A 23,224-nucleotide genomic window follows, 5' to 3' on the forward strand; every position below is an offset into this window, starting at 1 on the left:
ACATTTGCCTAGAAAAGCTGTTATTTTAGTGGAAACAACTTCAGATAGTGTAGATTCAAATTTTTTTTAAATTAAAAATCTTTAGAAGTAGGGTGGGGCCACATTTGGGATCCCATTGTACAAAGGAAAACATTTTAATTATTCACAAAAACTGATATGTTATCCATCCTATATGGTTTTACCTATATGCAAGCATTTTTAAATATTGCTGATTCTTTAACATTGTTTGAATTTTGGCACCTGGATGAATATTGGGTTTCACATGGGGTTCAGAATTTGATGTTGGTTTATACCCTTTATATAAACAACTGTTTAGGGTCTTTATGTAAAATGCATTGCTGAATGTGACATGACTATAAAATAATCCTGTAAAAAAAAAGAATTACACCATATTGTCCAACCATTTTGTATAATGACCTTGAAGTTGATTTTATCATGCCTATTGTTGCTCAGATGAGCGATGTGGCCCATGGGCCTCTTGTTTTATGTTAAAGATCTGGGGAAATCAAATTCATGAAAATTTATATTCGTTGAGATGACACATATGAAAAGAAATAATTAAAATAGACAAGTAAGAAAGTAAAAAAACACATGTACATATTTAAATAAAATTAGTCAAAATTACATATTGTAGATCATTTTAGACTTTAAAACAATGATTGTTGTGTAAAATGTGCATACTTTAGAGTATGAGTTGCACATTTGATCAGTAATTTTTCTATGATATATATAAAATATTTTAAAAATGGGCGATAATGATCTTATCAAACATAAAAGAAATGAACATTACATTTTGATTAAAAAGAGAAGAGTCGACACATCAACGAACTGCTGTCAAAAACTGGGTACCGTTTAGATAGTATGGCTTCAGAACTGAACAATTATCGGACAACGACTGAAGGTTACAGACGTTCATTGGAAGAAGAAAAGGGCAAGTTAACAGTTGTTATTCAAATATATCTTCAGAAACCTAAATACTCCTAGACTTATACTTTTCAAGACACTGCGTCACAAGATGGCAATAAATTTTAATGATTGTAATATGTTTGTATCAATCGATTTGGTTGTGTATCGTCAAAGCTTAGTGGATAGTCATAGCTTACATATGTAGTGGTTAGAGAATCGGGCTTGTTTTCTGCAGATTATGAGTTTGAATCCGCTTACGGCTTTATTTCATGTTAAATGAATCAAACTTTTGAAAATATCGAATAAAGACGATGATTTTACTTACAAAAATTGATTTTCTTCAAAATTATAATTGTAAAATATTTGGTTCATAATATGCAGATGTTGATTTCGCTATTGTGACGTCATAATGGCACAGAAGCCAACATGAAAATTTATTTTTAATATAGTAAGGTTTATAATATTTCTATTTTTAGTATACATGTAGTTATGTCAATAACATAATTTGTAGCGCGATAACATGATATCAATCGGGCATTCATATCATAGGGAAAATACGATATTACGATAATAATGTATAAGGTATTATATTTTAGAAAAATCCAACAAATTAGAACGAAAGTTGGATCGTCTTACCAGTAAGTACAGTTTTACATTTGAAAAGAAAATTCCACCATCGACATTCTTCGAAAAGTTAAACATTTATGACCAAATTTAAACCTGCTTGGTCCAATTTTATATCAGATTATGTGTACGCTTATAAACGATGGTTATGCCAAGAACGTGTTAAATAATATACATTGCAGGAGTTTTCCTGCTCTCTCTCTCTCTCTCTCTCTCTCTCTGATCATTTAATTTCAAAGTTTTGCTATTTTTGATGTGGCTTAGGGCAAAAAGAAGGTTTTTGAGATTTGTTTTTACTTATTGTAGTAGACAATGAGAAGCTGACGGAAGAACGAGACAAATGTGAACAAAAGAGTTTTGAGTACAAAGACGAGTGCAGAAGCTTGCGTGAAGATCTTGAAAAGTCACAAGCTGAATGCCGGGACCTACTGAGCCAAACACAAGAGGGAGCTTCCGACGGTACAACTAGTTTACTGCAAGGTAAACAACAAAACAGTTAGATGAATTTATTTTGATTTTGTTAATTTAACCTATGTTAAATACAATAAAACAATAACTACTCAAAGTCGAAATTGTTTCTGGAATCTTTCAAAATCTAAATGATCTTTCTTTGTTAGCTTTATTTTACTTCCTTTTTATTTTTAGGAAACTATTTCACAAGCACACCGATGGGCAATGGTAGTATACATTAATTATAAAATAATGGCTTCTTAGCAAATAGCATATTACATTTTGTTAAAATCAGACGGAGAATTAGAAACTTGCGCGTTTTGAGCCACCACAACAAGCATTCAATGGTTTTGTTGACTTGTAAAAAGAGAACTTATTTAAGTCAAGCATCCTGATAACATGTAAATAGTTTTAAGTTGCCTGAATCATTAACTAGCTCAAACTATGAGCCATGGATCAATTCTTTTTGGCAAAAAATAGGTGCAAGTTAAAGAACCGTCTGCTGCGCACAAGATAAAAATGGTAAAAAAAAAGTGTAAAGGGGTTTTCAAAAGCTCAATGCTAAAATATATATGTTTTTGTATATATGTGTTGCTAACTAAAAATTGCGTTCGTTCGGTTTTTTAGTTTATTTTCATGCGTTTGACTTTATATTTAGAACTTCGTTGCCAATAACCAACAATTGTATAAAACATAAATGAGGGTTTTTTTGCTAAGGTGAAAAAAACAGGCTTTTTATTTGATTAGATTAATCGTGGCTTGATAGCGGGGACCGAATTTTTAACTTGTTAAAAAAATTGGGCTAAAATTAAAGATAAAAAAAAATTCAAAAGATGGCCTTTAATGATTAACAGCTGAAAGATGAAATTTGTTGTGTTCAAAAGGAAAAAAGTGAATATTAGTAAATTCAAATGCAAGTTTTTTTTAACAAATACCACCATAAATAAAACTGTTTTTCTGATGTATTCCATAAATCCAAGGTTATTCGGCACTTGATGAAAGTACTCGTTACTAGTTAGGTGATGTGGTCCTTATTCCTCTTGTTTTGTAAGATTAAGCCATACTTATGACTCTTTCTTTTTCCAGGGTTTGGAAAGCCGAGTTCTCAATCTAATTTTGTATTTGGTAAGTTAATTTTAGGTCTTGTCCAAACTTGTTGGAATTGGCACATGATAACTATTGCATTAATGAAATTATTAGTAATTGGCCATTGACTCCTTAATTAATATGAAATTTTTTTATATTTTTATTCCTGATGCTTTGCAACTTACTATGACTTACAATCTCAATGGTTTATATTAAAAAAAAAACATGTTTCGATTTTATGAATATTCGAAGAAGTTATTTTTTGTTATTATTGTAATTTAGGAGATATTTTTTTTATATAAAAATTTTAATTAAATTTATATTTCAAGGAATAGGAGGAGATAAAATGAACAGGAAAAAGTGAAGCCAAGATTTCGTTCAAGTGATTCTTTTTTTTAAGTTTACTATATTATCTACGCCAGGAGGAAAGGAATTCTTGACATGATATATAAGCGACTTTTTGAAATGATTATGACTTTTTTAGATACCGGGTCCTGTGCTGGAGATTGTGATCATTTGGTTAGAACCACTTCATAGCAAACTAAAATGATAAAAGATAACCATGCATTTATATTTCTTTTGAAGTGTTACATGATAATAATTTGTTGAGTTGTGATACATTTACTATATTGTTGCGTTGGGTGTAACATGAAAAAATTCCAATGGTTTAAATGCAAGACTAATTTTGTTTATTCTGTCTGATATTCATTTATGTATTCCCCACTTCCTTTTGGCAGCTACTTCAACAATACACATGTCTGGCTGAACAGGTCAATGACTTCCGATTCTATTGACATTATATACCAGTATATCGTTATGTTTAAGAATCAACCACAATATAAAAAGATTGAAATCAAACAAGTCTCATTTCATGAAGTCCATGCATTTTTATGGATATTTTTGTTTTTTATTTCAAATTAATTATCCATGGAATAAATTTTTATGTCTTATACTTTTATTATATATAACCGGATAAATATTTTTAAGAGTTTTATGTGCTCTGTCTCATTTGTGTGGATGCATTTTTATTTAGACATCTTGTTATTCTTTAAAATATAATTATACATGTATTTGTGTTGTCTTAAAAAGTACTGTATATCGATTTTTACCGACACGTGAGTTAAAGAAAATAAAGTTTAATTGTATAGCTCATATAAATATCCTGTAATCAATTGGGCGTCGTCGTTGTTATAAGCGTTTCACACCTATCTTTTCCTTCATTTTAATCTTAAATGCTATGAAAAAGGTAAGCATATCTTAAAAATATGCTTCTTATTTATTAAATTAATAATAGCCTTTTTATTAATTATATGTGTTATACCTTTGCATAAGTGATATTACTTAATTAAAGGAATTTAGACACGATTTGAACCCAACATTTTCAATTTTTTATTTTTTATTTTTAATATATAAGAATGATTAATATGGGTATAATATGGGTGTTTGCCACGGGTCATTTTGTCAAAGAAATGGTAATTTCCTTACTTTATATAATTTGTACACAAATATAAGACTCGAGCTTTGTTTACATAACAAAATAATTCTTGTCTGTGTATTTCGCTTGTAACTTGACATCTAACATTCAAATATTGGTCAATCTTACAAATGCAAAAGTAAACCATTTATTACATGAAGATAAAAAATAAAATTTTGATCTCAGATCGTGTCTAAGTCCCTTTAAGGTCTTTCGTTCTTAAAGTAAGACCATATTGGTTTTGTTCGTTTTTTCCTACTGTTATTTCTTTTTCCTACAAAATATGATTAAATTATTTCTCGAAAACGGATTGGCTCGGCCGATTTTTATAAAACTTGCACATTTGATACACATTGATCTGAACTTGACAACATTTTTTTGGATGACGTCCTTTTTTTGAGATAATGACGCGTTTTCAGACGGTCGGCTTGCATTGTCCAGTGATCTCCTCCTAAACGGTAAAATATTTCAAGTTAAAACTTTTGGAAATTGTAGACAGATATTGTAGATGTGTCATTTGGCATTTTATATTTGTCATGCTCAAAAAACGTTGAAGATCGCATGGTCCCGAAAAATAAGTTAAAAAATCGTCGTAATTGTTCCTGATTTGTTTAATCTCGACTGAATTCAAAAGCCACTGCTATTCCCAAAAATTGACAGACATTGTCTGACATCCACTGTATATTCACTGTACCCTACTGTAAATCCACTGTACACCCACTGTACAGATCTACTGTACCACACTGTTACCACACTGTACAGAGCCACTGTACTCCACTGGACAGCACTGTACCTACCCACTGACCAGCACTGTACCTCACTGTACACCACTGTACGGGGCACTGACCAGCACTGTATCCCACTATACACCACTGTACAGGGTACTGACAAACACTGTACACCACTGTAACCCACTGTACCAATGTTTTTATAAGTTATTTATATGCTTGAACAATGAATTGAATATTTACTTTATTTGAGATCAAAATCTGGATTTATTTTGATTCTTTCCTATTGCTTACAAGAGAGAAAATGGGCTTCTATTTCTTTAAGTTCACATATAATTACATGCTAGGTCAGGATTTTTTTCTAGAGAAAGGGCAGGGATATCATCGATTTCTGGGGGAGCTTAGACATATTTTGGATAGTTGTACAATGTAAGTTTTAAAAAATTGAATTATCCTCTGCTCCCCCTCCCCTATCCTCCGATCCATGCATGTATTAAAAACTCAGAATCCAATTATCATACAAAATAAAGCAACTTATTGGCTTTAAATTAAAGGGGAGAGTATTTATATATATTTCAATGTCAATTTTCTAGTAACTAAATATTTAATTGGTTTTTTTTTTAACAATGAATTTGATTTTATCAATATTGTCAAATAAATATTAGTTTACATGTAACATTAAAGTTTTAAAATTCAGAGAATTTAAAACTATGTATTACATTTTATAGATAAAAAAAATCCACCATATTGCACAACATACTGATTTTTTTTTTCAAGTGAGAGAAGATAACCAACTGGTCTATACTTTAAAACTTTAAAAGATCCGTGGGTCAGTGTCTGTGTATGGTATACATACTTTCAATAAATCAAAAGGTGTGAATGTCGCTATATTCAACCTTGTAAATTGTCAGTCTGACACCTTGTTCAAGATATTATGTAATTCCCTTATAGGGGTATTTGTGGTCTTTAGAGTATTAAATCTAGTTGAAATATATATTTTTAAAAATATAACATGTATGAATAAACGAAATTATCTTTATATTCATCATTTTAGAAGCGTTTTTTTTATTATTTAAATCAAGTCGGATATTAAACATGTTAAATATTTATAAATCCCTTCCCCTCCCCCAGCAGTCGCTGATATCAAAATAAGTATAGTGTTAAATTAAAAATGAAATGTGTCGATAACGAACAGTGTTCAAATAATATTTCACTCTGTTACGATACTTTAAATTATAAACTTTTAAATTCTAACACTGTTAGTTATCACCACATGTCATACATCTACATGTATCTTCTCTTGCACAGCTAAGAATGTTGCCATGATATAGATGATATATATATTTGTACACTGCCTTGCAATTATCTTCAAATTGCTGTCTGGGCGCCTTTCAGACACCATTTTAATTTGTTTTACTACTTCACATTTCAAAACCTCACAAAATTAGATGCATTTCTTTACATAAAAAATTAAAGAATGATTTAGTTTAAAGGGAAAAGTGGAGAAAAATTATGACATTCTTTAATCGGAGCTAGTGATAAATGAAAAAAAAAATTATCAGTCAAATAATCTCTACATCATTCGAGTTTGACGTTAAATGAGACTTTCACATGAATAGCATTCGGAGACTTTTACACTTTCCAGATCACCAAATACACAATTGAGAGTTGCTCCAAAAGTAGTGTCGCAGTTGCAATAAAACCATGAAAACTCGCTGTAATGACAAAATCTCCAACTGTATTATATTTACATATATTTATTTAGATCTGAAAATTTTTAGTGCAAAACGATATTTGTGCCCGAAGACAACATATTTAGAGCGTTAGGTAAGGACAGTCGCCGCACGCCTGCGACGTTGTTTATGTATTTTTGACGTTTTGTTTTAAATTATACTTCTGTGCTTTACAAAGAAATGGTTGGGATGCTATATCCACACTTTATTGTAATTGTTTCTATTACATGTAAATATCAATACAATGTATTTTATCTGTAACATCCGGTCGTGACGGTACCAAACAAAATTCTTTGTTCTATTATTGTAATTTTCAATAGAATTTTTCAGATTGTTTTTAAAATATTACACAGTATTGAAATGGCAAATACTTGAAAAGTGCATTTCTTCTGTTGAGATATTTCAGATCTTATTGAGATGTTGATTTTCTGAGTTTGTCCGCGCGAGATCTCAATAAAGTCTAGTGACTGAACAACCAATAATTGCTATGAAATAGACCTTAACATGTTGATGTGCAGAATAGATACAGTGTATCAATTATTAGTCCATCACTTCAGTAGTCACTGAAGGTGACACCAAAAATCGGCTTTTAAAAGTTTTTGCTTTTTTAATGAAAAATTCTATCTATTTTAGATCCTTTCGAATGAAATATACGTTATCCTCATTTGAAATATTTCAGATATCTATTTGATATGTTTCTTTTCTGATTTTGTACGCGCGATATCTTAAAAACAGTAAGTGATTGAGCAACCAATCTTTGCTTTATAATAGACCTTTTCATGAATCAATAACTTGTCAATAACTCAATAACTTGTCTGTCAGTTCTGGTCATAACCAGAAGCAAGCAAAATTGTACTTTTTACTTTTATAATTTTCGATAGAATTGTCCAGACTTTTTTTTTAAATTTCAGCGCACTATTGTAATGGTAAATACATGAGTATTGCTTTTTTCTACTGAGGTATCTCAGATATTTTCAGAATCTTTTCTGATTTTGTCTGTGCAAGACTCAATAACGGAAAGTGATTGAGTAACCAAGATTTGCTATATGATAAACCTAAACATCATGGTGTACATGTAGTACTGTCTCATCCGTTCTGCGTGTTTTAACCGTTTTGTATGTTATGGATGAATCTCTGTGTCTCGCACGGTTTGGGTAGATATATAAATCTTTGCCTTATCCTTTCTGAGACAATATTTACTTCGTTGGACAATCCTAAAGAGGTTGGATCCGTGAAGCTTGAAAAGGAGGCAGAGAGTGGGCAGTAAGTAAAGGTGTTTATTCAAAGAGCGCAATCGAGTAAGTCTGTCATTATTATAATCATAATAAAACAACCCGGTCTCGCTTAACAATATGAAATAAATACCCGATCAATAAAATGAGGAGACCATGGTTAATTACAAAATAAACAGTACTATAAACAAGGAAAATGATACTGCAATAAATTAATTCATAAAAGTTTTTGACTTAAAAATATACCATCAGGTGTCAGAGTGAAAACGAAAATGAAAGTACAATTGTTTACATTAGTGACTTAACGTCAGTCCTAATAAATCTATGATCGCACGATCTTAAACTATATGATATAATATGTATTCTCAGTATGTGTTCTCGGCCAATGTTTGGCAAAAAAACTTTTAAGATTTAAAAGATTTCTCAAAACCTTATATTTTCATTACGACGTTAGCCTGACGTCATCATTTCCTTACTTCTTAGAACACCAAAATTGAAATGCATTTATTGACAAGACTAGCTGTTTAACACATTTTAGAACATGTAACTGCTTATTAGACATTATTGTGAATGTATTCAAATGCAATTAATGTAAGGCTGTTAAGATACAGAAAATTGCTATTTTTGTTTTTATGAAACTCTGAGTCAATCAATGCAAAAATAAAATGCCAGGCAACTACTGACATTATAAGTAAGTAATTGAATAAAATGAATAAATAAATAAATAAATAAATAATAAAAGTTATCTCAAGCCAAAAGAAATTTAAGAATTTAATCGGTAGTACAGATTACGGAAGTTATAATTGTAAAAAAAAAGCGAAGTTAATGCATACATTCTTTTTAAAAAACATGACTTTAAATGGAAGAGTTCTTACGCACACTCATTCTTTATCTGTATAGAACAAAATGTGACAATGTATGTGACATCTTTAGATTTTCAGCACTTGATATTATAAATCTTTGTATAAACAGTCATAAACCGCATATAAGCTTTTTAAAATATTTTCTTTTATACTTCTAAATATCTCATTTGTCATTTTAAAAAAAATTATGAGTTTACTATGACGGTCAACTCTTTACGTCGATTCCTATTGTGACGTCAGCAAACCCGTGAGCTACGTTAAATGTACGTGAGTATTCTAATTACATGCATATGTTACAATTTTGAAGCAATATTATATATAACGGTCTACAATTTGGATATAAAACGATAGAAAAAGAGTGCATATGCAATAAATCAATAATATGCAATAATTCACTGTTTTTGGTTGACCTATATTAACGTTTTGTGTTACTTTCGTTTTGAGTACCCAGAATTTTGCTTTCTTTTTGAATTCCTATTTAAATAGTAAATACACGCTTCTAAACAATTTGAGAGTAAAGCGTCAAAGCGGTAAGAAAGTTTATGTTGTTCATCTTTAAGATTTAGAAATAAACTAAACATAATTTGATAAAGTTGCATGATTTATTTTTATGTTTTTTTTAAATATTCAAGCAATTAATTATTAGATTTAATTTAATATTGGCGTTCAATAACTTGATGGTTTGCCTCTTTTTTGTGTGGTTTTTTTTTGCAGCAAGCATCATGAATGCATATTGCACTATTTAATTTAGGTGTATTTATTTTACATTTTTTTTTAAATTAAATGTCATGACCACAAAAAAAAATCAACTAGCTTAATTAGGCGATATTTATTGATATGAAAAAAAATTCGCATTATATTCCTACAATGTATAACTGTATCATTTGATCATCAATAAAAATCTTGGTCTTTCTGCCAAAATGTTAAAAAGCATGAAAATTGCATTAAATAAACATTAAAACGCAGAACATCAAATGGGATTTGTTGATCGTTGACACTATTTTTTTTTATAGCAACACATATATTGACCGAGTTTTGCAGGTTTTAAATAATGACAAAACCAAATGATCATAGAAATTAGTTGTTTAAAAAAAATATCCCCGAGACTCGGCTAGCTTAGGCAATATTTATTGATATGAAAATTATATGTTCCTATAATGTATTGTATAACTGTATCATTTGATCATCAATACAAAATCTTTGTCTTTCTGCCAAAATGTTAAATAGCATGAAAATTGCATTAAATAAACATTAGCACGCAGAACATTAAATTGGATTTATTGATCGTTGACACTAGCAACATATCGACCGAGTTTTGCAGGTAATAAATAATGACATAACCAAACGATCAGTTGAGTACTCTTCGAAGTTAAAATAAACGTTTGCATAAACATTTTTAAAAAGCCTCTTGAAATTTGAGTTCAATATCTATTATAATAAACAAGTGTTATAATTATATATATTAATCAGTTTGTAATGCAGCATCTTCGCTAGACAAGTGTCCGATTCGTTTTTCTCATCTTCGCTAGCCAAGTGTCCGATACGTTTTTCTCATCTCATCTAGGGAGATGAGAAAAACGAATCGGACACTTGGCTAGCGAAGATGCCCGTGGTAATATCGAAAAGCCCTGTCAGATTCTTTTGAGCTATGAATAACAATAAGTTTTTGTTGTTAAGAAATAAAGCATATATGTTAGTATCGTATCTTTGAAAGCTTTCATTGATCGCCTTTACATACATGCACCCACGTTTTAAATGTTTTATTAAATTATTCAGATGGTTGTAAATTAATATATCAACAGCGAAGGGATGCAACGTTCTGCTTCACCTACCACCATCGATTCACCGAATACTTACATCACTATGATGCCCGTACAGGGACAGCCTCTTCGGGCATTTGGTGACGATATCGGTGATCCCGGTTTGCGAAATGGGGAGGTAAAAAATTTAGGAGTGGGAAAAAGTAGTTTACATTTTATTTGCCCATATTAGATCATATTGTTTGTATTTAAGTTTCTGTTTACATCTTTTGATAATTTTAGTTATCACACATCCCAAAGTTAACACGTTTACATCTCTATAAACATAAGCATGAACATTTAACCTACCAAAGTTTTACCTACAAGTACAAGCATATAACATATACAACTACCTTGTCTAATGATAGAATGTTAAAATTCTTTATAAAATTTCCAAAACATTTTTACTTAGCACTTATATATATTTTACAAATTCAATTCTTATCATCATGTATTATTTTAGACAAAAATGTTATCTTATATTTGATAGATGTCTTTAAATGAAAACGAGGCTGAAAATAACAACGTGGTGACTGCTGACAATTTTGCAAACGAAGTGGATTCTTTCCAATCACCAACTTCTGGAACTAATATGGCTCACTACCAAGGATCCGAGGAAACCCACAACTTTCTCTCTGATATACAAAGTTAGTACTGAGTAGAAAACCTTGTTTGCTGTCACATTGACAGCCTTTATTCTATTAAAAGTATTATCTCCCTACAAATTGAACATTTTTTCTGTCATTTTCAAGTCAAGCGCTTGCAAGTTTTTTTTTATATCTCGTAGGCGATTCGAAGCTTCCGCTTGTATGCAAAACGTTTTCCCAAGGTATAGGGGACCCCAAACAACACACTTGAAAACTTAACAATTTGCAGTTACAGTTAAAATGTTATAATTATATTTTTCAAAAGTGTTTTTTTTTTCATTTAAGAAATCACGCCAGAGAATACTAATTTTTATGGATGATTTCAATATTTTTTTCATAAATCTACATGTTTTTCATTTTAGCTTAATGTCATTCTTTTTTTAAAGAGTTTTTTGTTTTTTGTTTCATTTATATTTGTAATACTTAGACCAGTCCAGAGAGGTTTCAGAAAAGAACACATCTGCAGAGTCTAATGATGTATGGAGAGAGGATGCAGTTGTAGAAACAACAGTCATTGCAAGTGATGCAAACTCAGGAGATGATTATACATCGCAGAGTGTTCAAAATGAAAACATTGACCATAGTAATATAAACAGCGAAGAGATGCAACGTTCTCCTTCACCTACCACCATTGATTCACCGAATTCTTCCATCACTTCGACGCCTGTACAGGAACAGCCTTCTCGGGCATTTGGTGACGATGTCAGTGATTCCGGTTTGCGGAATGGGGAGGTAAAACATTTATTTGCTCATATTTGATCATATATTTTTGCATTTAAATTTTTAAAATATCTATTTTTGAATACTTTAGTATAAACATATCACTAATCACATTCACACTAAATATAATTCCCTCTATTCCATACGGAAATTAATATTAATTTAAAACTGTTTAGAAACTGACAGGACTGGGAGTTCTAACCAATTTAATATCGATCAGTCGAATCCTTCAGCGAACTAGGAAAAATTAAAAAATAAGTTTCCTAAAAGACAACTCAGTGTGTCAATCATGCATGTTAACTTTTCAGGAAATCATTGTATTAAAAGTCTTACAGTGCTCAAATGATTTGACATTTTAACAAATAATATTGAATCTTTTTCTTCACTCTTGAAACGCAAAGAATCATTAGTTTTCCCTTTTCAGGAATATCATAATTACACGAAGCAATACAAGTGAGAAATGAATTTATTTATACCTACACAAACACACATACAAATACATTACATACAACAAATACATTTACCTTGTCTAATGATGATAAGCAAGGCAAATTCTTGATGTTTCGTGTAAAATGTTACATATAGAAACATAAAAATGTTTAAAATTATGTATAAAAATTACACACACAGTTTCCTTAGCAATGATGTTATACTTATCAGATTCTAGTAATCTTGCACTAGTTTTGGACAAACATGTTATTTTATATTTGTTAGATGTCTTTATATGAAAACGAGGCTGAAAATGACAACGCTGTGGATGCTGACAATTTTGAAAACGAAATGGATTCTACCCAGTCATCAGAGTCTAGAAATGATATGGCTCATTACGAAGGCTCCAATGAAACCCTCGGTTACAACTTGCTCTCTGATATACAACGTAAAAACCTAGCACTACTTTAAACTATTCCAAAATTACATTGCATTATCATGAACTTTAGTACTTTTGTTAAATACAATATGCTTGGATTTGCAAAGCCACAAAAAATGCAACGGGAAAATGCATATTAATTAAAGAAGAAAAGTGTCCTGATACCTTATTTGTGGAGAGTTCTTGCAGAAAACACAATATGTGATATTTTGGGTGTATGGTTACACCTTTCCTCTCTTGAAGATGTTCAAATTTGATTGTTCGTGTTGTTTAATTTAATTGAATGCATTTTAAACTTCTTTTTGCAGTTAAAACTTCACAGGAGAAAGAAATTGAAAAATTACAACGAGAGTTAAACATTAAAAATGGTACGTTTCAAATTAAAGAATATTTATATTATAGAAATAACATTAAAGAACTCTGTAACATGTAATTGTCTGACCTGCATATCATTAAGCATTCCTTGCAAATATACTTATATATTAATTTGATATGTATTTTGTCATTATATACCGACAGAAAATCTTGTTACTTTACAAGAAGAAATGAAACGTCGGGATGAAATTATAAATGAGAAAAATTGTAAGTATGATAACTGGAAAATACAAAGTTATACTTATATATATCAACAAAAAGAAGAAAAAATTCATAATGGCGTCGAGTAATAATTTGTACTTTCAGAGATTAAAATGGTCAGAACGTTTATTAGATCTTGCGATAAATATTTTTAACTGAATGCCGATGTTACAACTTGATTCAAAAAGTTATTATTAGTTTTAAGATCCTTTACTGAACTGTGTGGATTGAACTGCTAGGTATTATCATAGTCTGAATTTTACAAATATGTTGAAAGAAAAGCAATAAAACAGTAGAAAAATATTGAAAAGGACAGAAGGCAGATTTTCTAAATTTTATTGTAATAAGTGATAAGTTGTAAATATCTGAAAGATAAATATTCTAAATATAGTACCAATTTTATTTATTTTCATGTAGAATATTCCTCATCGATACGAAATTTTTGTAAGGAAAGTTCTTTTTAAAGTAATAATCCATGATTGAATTTTTTTTTTACATTCAGCCGAAAACGCAGATTTATTGCACAGATGTGTTGCTTCGGAAACGTCCGCAGGTAAATTATGATATATGCTTATAAAATAAAATCCCTCTTATTTATCTTGTAACTACATTTAATTCTACTGATTTTATCATAAAATAAAAACAGTATAAAACGTATGTTAACGTAAGTAAAAGTAAGTCGAGTCCTTTTTGTTATTGATTAATAACTGGAAGCCAATAATGACATAAATAAAGTCGATTCATCTTTATTATACAATAAGGTTTCAAAAGTCGGTGCATGCATCACCGATGTTATGCATTTTTGATAACACTTTTCAATGTTTTAGCATCAAAATCAAATTAATATATTTTTAATAAATGTGGCAATAAAAGATACATTTACAGAAACAATAGTACATACTTTATATAATAGTTAAAATATTTGTCATTTATATTTTATCCAACATTTTGTATATTTTAATACCATCACCATGGCCCAAGGAAAGAGACTTGCATTACGTTGAATTAAAAATCACGTTACATGACAAATTATGAAAGATCCCAAGTATACAATGTAAATATTTTTCATTCTAGAAGCGGCTGATGATTTAAGAGAACAGTGTGAAGACAATACTCATCAAATTGAAACACTGGAAGGTATTTTAATGTTAAATTACCAATATAAATAAACGATTAATAAGTATAAGGAAATTACAAATGTTCGAAAGATGCATATGGTTTCATAATCCTTTGTTAAATTATTCTTTTAAAAGTATTCCTGATATTGAGAAAGTTATTCAAATCATAACAAGGATTTTTCTATACATGTATATTGTTGTTAAAATTGTTTATCTTAGATTGATGTTTATATATACAAATAATTACGTTACACAATAATAAAGCTTATTTTTAAGAACTTCTGTTTTAAATGTGAGCATAGATAATTAGCTTTTACTTATAAAATACATTTATGTAGGTGATTTAGCTTCTATGCGAAATGAAAACGAAAGTTTAAAAAGGCATCTAGAAGAAATTGGTAAGTAGTTGTGGAAAATGTATCAAACAGAAAATAGCAAATTAATCCGATTTTTGTCATTTATTTCTATGATTGAAATATTTTAAAAATATTTGTAAATATTATACACTCAATGGAAGTTTATATCAGCTTTCTTCAAAACACTTATTGATTTGATCCTTCTTTTACATATCGTCAAGCAATGTTTGCTCATTGGACAGAATCTTCAGAATATTGCTAAACATTACTCCAATTTACGACAGGGTTTTCATGACATCAACATTTACACTTTTCTCCTTTGACTGAATATATAGATTGATTGGACATATATATAGCATATAAACATACCTAACGCCATATTTTAACAATGTTAAAATGGTATTCATATATAACATTAAAGTTTGCTGTTAAAATGTAAATGAAAAATGATTCTCATATACTTCTGATATAAGTTTGTCACATATACTGCTTTCATTTACAAACCACATTATGTTGTAGAAAACGTAGCTGCAGATCATCAGAGGCTAATTGATGAAAATAAAAGTCTTAATGGTAACCGTTTTTATAAACTAAAATTAATATGAACATATAATGTCATTGATTATTATCATTATCAAATATTGAAACAACTCTTAATAAAGTTTCAAAACAATTGTAAACATGATATTTTATGTATGTTTGAATATTTTTTTAAAATAGAGTATTTAGAACAAGAAAGACAATCAAGCGCTGCATTGAAAGAAGAGGCTCAGGCTTTGAAAGAACAGATTACCAACAAGGAAGATGTTTTAAAGGAACTTGAAAGTATTTTTTACGGATACATCTCTTTCTTAGCCATCTTTAAGTGTGCTCTCCTAATAATGATCTCTGTATAAATGAAGATTACCTAATATAAATGGAAGGTTAACTTCAGTTGGTATAAGAAACTGTTTACTGCATTTGCCTTCTTGTGGCATATGTATTTTAATAATTATTTTCTTGGATTAAAAAAAAACGTTTTAAAGATTTGTCATTGTTTTAAGAATTCAAGGATTTCTGCAAATAGTATTCGATTAGTGAAGGATATTGATTATAATTTAAAGAAACCCGACGAATAAAATTATCAGTGATATTACATTTTGAAAATATTATGATTATGAGTCAAACAATTGCGTTTCCTGCTCTATTTCCCCTCCAAAACCAAAGAAAAAAAACATTTTGGGGTCATTTTTGTATATACACAACTTTACACGTGCTGCTTTTTGATTATATAATGGGTATAATTTTTATTTAAGTGTTCCCTGGCTTAATAAATATTGCACCTCATATAGATTGTACTGATGCTGAAACATGTTTTGGTGCATCGATAAGCGGGTGACATTTGTTTTTTTTAAAGGTCAAATTAAAAAGACAATTGAAGAGAAAGAAGAATTAGGAGAAAGACTTGCAAGGCGAAATGGTGAGCTGTGTAAATTACTGAGAGAGAGAGAGAGAGAGAGAGAGAGAGAGAGAGAGAGAGAAAAAGGGAAACAGAGAGGGAGAGAAACTAAGAGAGTGTGTGTGAATAAGAGAGAGAGAAAAAGAGAGAGAGAGTGAGTGAATAGGAAAGAGAGAAAGTGAATAAGAGAGAGACATTTATGCTATTATGTTGAACATGAATAGTATCGTTTTAGTTTAAACAGTCTATGTTGAACATAAAAAGTATCGTATTAGTTTAAACAGTCTTATTTATTAATGTTTCACACTGGCCTACCCTCTGTTTTATATCTTATGATTTAACATTCACTCTTCATTATAAATTTAACATTTCAAATGTGTATTTGATAATTCGAATTTTAAAAAAACCATAATCAAGTAATTTTATGCAATATAGGAGCATTTTGAAATCCTTATTGATAACCATCATTGTTATGACTTACGTATACATACATGTACTGTATACATGGAAATATTCGCCCCTTTCGCCGTTGTTGTCAACGGGCGAATGTAAGACGGGGCGAAATACGATGTCTTAAACTATCTCTTTTAAAACACATCTAAGTCTGGGCGAATTCAAGACGGGGCGAAACTGTGTGCAAGAGTAGAAAATAACCCTGTATACAGTATTTACTGAAAAACAATCATGAATCACTTGTTGGACGTGTTACGTGGTCAATGTTTTTATATCTATCTATTGAAATAGAGAACAATTCTGATCTTCTCTCTAATTACCTGGAGATGAAGAAAAAGGAAGAAGAGATGGCAGGTTAGATTTGATTTTATTGTTGTTTTCACAAATATCCTTTTTTAAAACTATTTTGATCCAGTTCTTTCGAAGTGAATTTGTAAACAGTCTACGTTAATGTGCTAAGTTTCAAATTATTTTATCTATATTTCTAAAGCTGAGCTAAAGGAAATGCAAGAAAATTATCAATACGAAAAACGACGTTCAGAGGAATTGTCAGGTACGATAAATTATACTTTTTTCTTAAGATTTGTTCGAAGATTTTTTGATACATGTATGTTTCGATTATTTTTAATTTATTTAATTTTAATTATGTTTTATTTTTCTCCAGGTCAATTAAGTTTGAGAAACAAGGAAGTAATAACTACCGAAAATAAGTACAAACAAGAGATAGAAGAACTTAAAGCTAAATATAAAACTGAGAAGGGTAAATTTTTACATTTTTTCGGTGATGTTTTAATTACATTTTTTTTTTCAATTTATCTTAATAATGCAAGTGATCTTCGTTCAATCGAAAGAAAATGTAGGTAAATGTACCAAAGAGAACTTACAAGACACAAAATATAAAAGATGTTTAAAAACAAAATCATTAAATACAGCTAGTATGGATAATTACATGCATATCATTTTCACATAGATGCATGTACATACATGTATAACTAGTCAAGCACAAACACATATGGTGATTCTTTTTTTTTAAATTTTGGTCCCTTATCTAACATGTGAATGATGATTTCGTTGTAAAAGTATCTTTGGTATAGAAACATTTTTATAAATCTACAGATCAAGCCGAAAAGGAGAAGGAATTACTGAAACAACGCGTCACAAAACTCACTGAAGGCAGTCAACAACTTCAAGCTGAAAATAAGCGAATAAAGGGTAAGCGATCTCTCTCTCTCTCTCTCTCTCTCTCTCTCTCTCTCTCTCTCTTTTTCTCTCCGATTATTCTGAACAGTAGTCTTGGCTTTTTCAGACGATTTACAGTTAAAGTCAATGGAATGTGGAAACTTGAAATCTGAACGGTTGAGAATCACAGGTTAGTTTTTTTTTAAATTTTATCTCATAGAAGTGGAATTTCCTACCTTTGGTCAGCATGTTCTATGATCATGGTGATTTTCTACACCAATTAATGATATAACGATATAAAAAAAAAATTTGAATAGTTACATCATTTGCTAATAAATAAATTTTGAATAGTTACATCATTTGTTATTGCTGTTTAATGTATAAACGAGGAATTGTTTGACCCAATTTCAGCAAATACAATTTATTATGGTTTGTAAGTTTTCATTTTCATTTCATTTTCATATGGTTTGTAAATTTCAAATTTTAATTTGACAACAATTTCAAAGTTGTCATTTTTTCATTCAATGACAAATTGAATGAAATGAAATATGATATTCACCTATTGCACTCCCCCCCCCCCCCCCCCCCCAAAAAAAAAAATTGTATACATTTAAATTGAATATGTCTACAAAATTAAATACACTTGGTACGATATATACAGATATTTTAGGTCAGGTATATTTACAACAAGCCAATAAACAGCAATTTATAGTGGGAACGCTCGATTGGATGTTTGCATCTTTATTAATAAAAGTGTCCTTTGCACGCAGTTAATTACCCTTAATTTTTAACATCATTAAGTAAAATAAACGAAGTAAAATAAATGAAGTAAAAAACGTGTCTTTATATATATATATATATATATATATATATATATATATATATATATATATATATATATATATAAGAATTTATTGTTTCAATGAAATTATTATACTTTTTCGATAGAAAGGGTATTCTGAAAGTCATAAAGATTTTTAAGAATAAACAAAAAACTTTTTTCATAGTATCCAGGTACCATAATATAAATCACTCTTTTATGTATTGAAAATGATGTCATTTGAATTGATAATTTTAGGAGAGCTAAACGCTGCCAAAAAGGAAATCGCAGAGCTCAGTAATGAAAGAGATAAACTGGGAGGTCTGTAACTCTATCTATCTATCTATCTATCTATCTATCTATCTATCTATCTATCTATCTATCTATCTATCTACATTTTCTTTCTATCTATCTATCTATCTATCTATCTATCTATCTATCTATCTATCTATCTATCTATCTATCTATCTATCTATCTATCTTAATAATAAACTATGTTCTTTACGTTATCTAACTATACATTTCGGGGTTTTTTAGCTTACATTACCACTGTAAATGATGAAGTAAGGCAACTGAGAGCAGCTCTTGAATTGAAAGAAGCAGAGAAAAATGCTGCCAATGGTAACTTTGTAGTATAAAGTTAATTTTAAATTTACTTGAAGTTTGTAAATACAAACCTTTTCGATGGTTAGTTGTATGTTTTAAATTTAAACCCGTTCTGACAAAAGGCTAAATGCGTACTAGTATCTCAAGAGTAATACGACTTTTGAAATTTAAAAAAAAAAATCAGTTGTTGGTTTTCAACCTCGCCCCCCCCCCCCCAATCTAAACATAAACAGGAAACAACTTAATAAAAGAGCTTCCTTTGCTTATACCATGGCCACCTGCAGATTGACGGGTTCAAATTGGGATAAACAATTGTTTATGGCAATCATTAATTCATTTATAGAACAAAAATCAGAGTGATACTGAATAAAGTGGATAAAATTTCGATGTTGAACATATTTACCGCTGCATTTGGTACTTGATAACATGCAAGGATTTATGCAATGTAAGGATAAGTGTAGATTCATATAGAAGACAAGGCCCCAAGATCATGAAGCAGTCTTATACTTTAGTCAAATTTTATACACAGTGACTGTCTTACTGTCTTGCGATTGACAACATCGAAAAAATAAAATTATATTTGAAAGTGTCGCTATATTATGTTGATAGTTACGAAGTTTAAGTGTAATTTTATGTCATATCATAATTTAATAAAAGTTTGCAATTTAGACTTCAGTCTAAAAATGCTTCATGGTCCTGAGGCCACGTGTGTCATAAAGCAAATTTTGTTCGAAAATATGATTATAAACCCTAACACAAAACTTGGTATGCATTCCGTTTTAATTCATGATCAACATTAACAAAAGTAAAATCTTGATATGAAAACATTGAAGAGTATTTTATAATAATTTAATTCTTGTTGTAACGGGGCATTTGATTGGATAGAAAAATTTAGTTAAATTTGTATAACCTGGATTGCACGTCACAAAACGTGTCACAATGCACCAACGTCAAAAACGTACTAATCCGCTTGACGTTACGTTTGAATTTTTAACAGATCAATATCATTTTTGAAAGTAAAACGAACTCAATTTGTACAGCAAATTACCGAAAATTAAATTATAAGAAATGAACTCAATATCTACCCAAGTATCATCTGGGTTGGAGTAATTTACGCTTTTTTAAAATCCGCTTCGCGAATTATAAAGCGTAAATTGTCCCAACCCAGGTTATACTCGTATAACTTGGGTAGATATTGAGTTCGTTTCTTAAGTGAATTACGGCCAAAGTATATATATATATATATATATATATATATATATATATATATATATATATATATATATATATATATATATATATATATATATATATATATATATATATATTTTCCCAGTGTTTTTGTCTGTGATAACACTACGTATCGATTTTGTACTATATAACCCATAACTTTAAATTGGGGCGCCAGCGGGGTTTGCTTATTTATATTTAAATATTAAATCGTACAATAGCTAAAGATTATATAAATATGAGTAATAACGAATCTTTCTTTGAATATTATGAGGTTATAATTTCGGTCTTTATTGGATTTGATCACGCCCCGACCGAAATTATCACTTCATAATACTCAAAGAATTATTCCTTATATATATATATATATATATATATATATATATATATATATATATATATATATATATATATATATATATATATAAAACACAATTACTTTGCATTTACAGTTTTCATTCTTCAGTGTTTACCATGACACTTTTGCAATTTATGTGCAAAAGTATTGCTATGGATTTTTCCCATTTTGAAGTCTAGCTTGTTATCAAGGAGCAGTAAATAAGTGCGGTAAAACCTTCCAAAAAATTGACAACATATTGAAAACAAGGCGACTCTCAGACCCTTCAAGCCTTTGATTTATCAACTAAAAACGATTTATAAAAAATCATATGAGTGTATGAGTATAAATTCGGTAGCGTTTGAATTCATTCCTTACAATATATAAAGGGGTAAAATTATCAACACGAAGCAAACATTGTTCAATTTAAACACTTATGTAGACAAACAACTTTGACATCTTATTCCGTACATTTCGTTCCTGGGATCAAAGTTGCAAATCATTGCCCTAATTAGCAAAGTGCCTCTTGTGTTCATAATTGTTGTTTTATATCTGTGCTTTGCGACGTAAGATTTAAATAATGGTACATTTTGACATTTTTCCCACTAGAATGCATGCAAAAGGTTGTCAGAGAAAAGCAGGAAATGATGTATAGCATGGGGAATCTTCAAAGAATAGAGCTAGAGAACCACCAACTTAAACATCAAAATATGGATCAATCAGGTAAGAGAATTATTTTTTTAGTTTTTTTTCAGAGGTTAATTAATGTTTTTTAATGAATTTAACATAATAAGACGCGCTTATATATTGTTACTTGCTGTTTACGTGTTGCTAATTGCAATCGATTATTATCTTAGAAAAGTATTGCTCTGTTTTCTGAAGTCTACGTTCAAGGTTATTAAGCTTTATATATTTATTTACCGCAGTTATTTATATCACTTATACCATTCCGGAAATCATTGATAGTTTGGAAGGATAAAGGTTGAAACTGCTGCTTAACATTCTTAAAGCCGAGTATCTTACCTAAAATGTCGAAACAGTAGTTTTGATATATTTTAATCATCTGTTACTTGTCTAAATTCTTTGAAATAATTTTGCCCTCTTTTAAGGAAAGAATAATTACACGTATCTAGATCATTTTTAACTTGCATTTAGGCATTAAATGATTATTATCTAAAATTCAGAACAAATTACCAAGCTTCATGCATCACTTCAAGAATATGGATTATTACGCGACCATATTCAAGAATATTACAAAGCTTTGCAAGATTCCCAAATGGAACTTCAAAGAGAAAAAGGTATGACATTTTTGTCGTTATAAAATTTTCAAATCAAATAGTATTTTAACTAACCTGAGCTAAAAGCTCAAGTGAGCTATTCTGATCACAGTTTGTCTGTCGTCTGTCTGTCTGTCCGTCTGTATGTATGTATGTCTGTCTGTCTGTAAACTTTTCACAATATCAACATCTTCTCAAGAACCACTGAACCAATTTCAATCAAACTTGGTACAGAGCATTCTTATGTTAAGGGGATTCAAAGTTGTGAAAATGAAGGGCCACGCCATTTTACAAGGGGAGATAATTTGGAATTATTGAAAGAACGAGGTACAGTTTCACTCATATTTTGCCCTGTTCTTAGGTAATTTTTTTTTAAAATATCACGAAAAATTGAAATGCAGCATTTATTTTCACATGAATACCCATAGATTAAGAATCTATAAATAATTATCTGATTAGACTTTCACAACTGTAATTGTGACGTCATGAAAAGTGCATTTTCTCGTATTTTTTTAAAACTAAGCACACGACACCAATTTTTCAATGGTTATTTGAATAGAAAACAATGCCTGCAGCCGTTGCCCACGATGAAACTCACATTTTAACTTTATTATGTGATATCACATAAAATAAATTAATTTCGTTCTGGGCGACGGTTGCGGACAAATTTTCCTCTTCAAAAAACTATATAAAAAATTGCTATT

At 29.8% G+C, this 23,224-nt stretch overlaps 1 protein-coding gene across 1 annotated transcript in view; it reads left to right on the forward strand.

Annotated features, from left to right (window-relative positions):
• Window positions 1-23,224, forward strand: part of LOC105337045 (centrosome-associated protein CEP250) — a 131,408-nt gene that overhangs the window by 103,324 nt on the left and 4,860 nt on the right. The window contains exons 56-74 of the mRNA XM_066088534.1: window positions 11,970-12,274; window positions 12,977-13,139; window positions 13,439-13,498; window positions 13,650-13,712; window positions 14,209-14,259; window positions 14,781-14,843; window positions 15,163-15,222; window positions 15,700-15,753; window positions 15,901-16,005; window positions 16,577-16,639; window positions 17,363-17,425; window positions 17,562-17,624; window positions 17,736-17,831; window positions 18,188-18,283; window positions 18,378-18,440; window positions 19,329-19,391; window positions 19,608-19,691; window positions 21,853-21,966; window positions 22,428-22,541. Coding sequence (XP_065944606.1) covers window positions 11,970-12,274; window positions 12,977-13,139; window positions 13,439-13,498; window positions 13,650-13,712; window positions 14,209-14,259; window positions 14,781-14,843; window positions 15,163-15,222; window positions 15,700-15,753; window positions 15,901-16,005; window positions 16,577-16,639; window positions 17,363-17,425; window positions 17,562-17,624; window positions 17,736-17,831; window positions 18,188-18,283; window positions 18,378-18,440; window positions 19,329-19,391; window positions 19,608-19,691; window positions 21,853-21,966; window positions 22,428-22,541 — 1,743 coding nt within the window. The remainder of the gene's footprint in view (window positions 1-11,969; window positions 12,275-12,976; window positions 13,140-13,438; window positions 13,499-13,649; window positions 13,713-14,208; window positions 14,260-14,780; window positions 14,844-15,162; window positions 15,223-15,699; window positions 15,754-15,900; window positions 16,006-16,576; window positions 16,640-17,362; window positions 17,426-17,561; window positions 17,625-17,735; window positions 17,832-18,187; window positions 18,284-18,377; window positions 18,441-19,328; window positions 19,392-19,607; window positions 19,692-21,852; window positions 21,967-22,427; window positions 22,542-23,224) is intronic.

Source organism: Magallana gigas, chromosome 6 (genome assembly GCF_963853765.1).
Source record: "Magallana gigas chromosome 6, xbMagGiga1.1, whole genome shotgun sequence".
In the NCBI taxonomy this organism is placed as follows: Eukaryota; Metazoa; Mollusca; class Bivalvia; order Ostreida; family Ostreidae; genus Magallana; species Magallana gigas.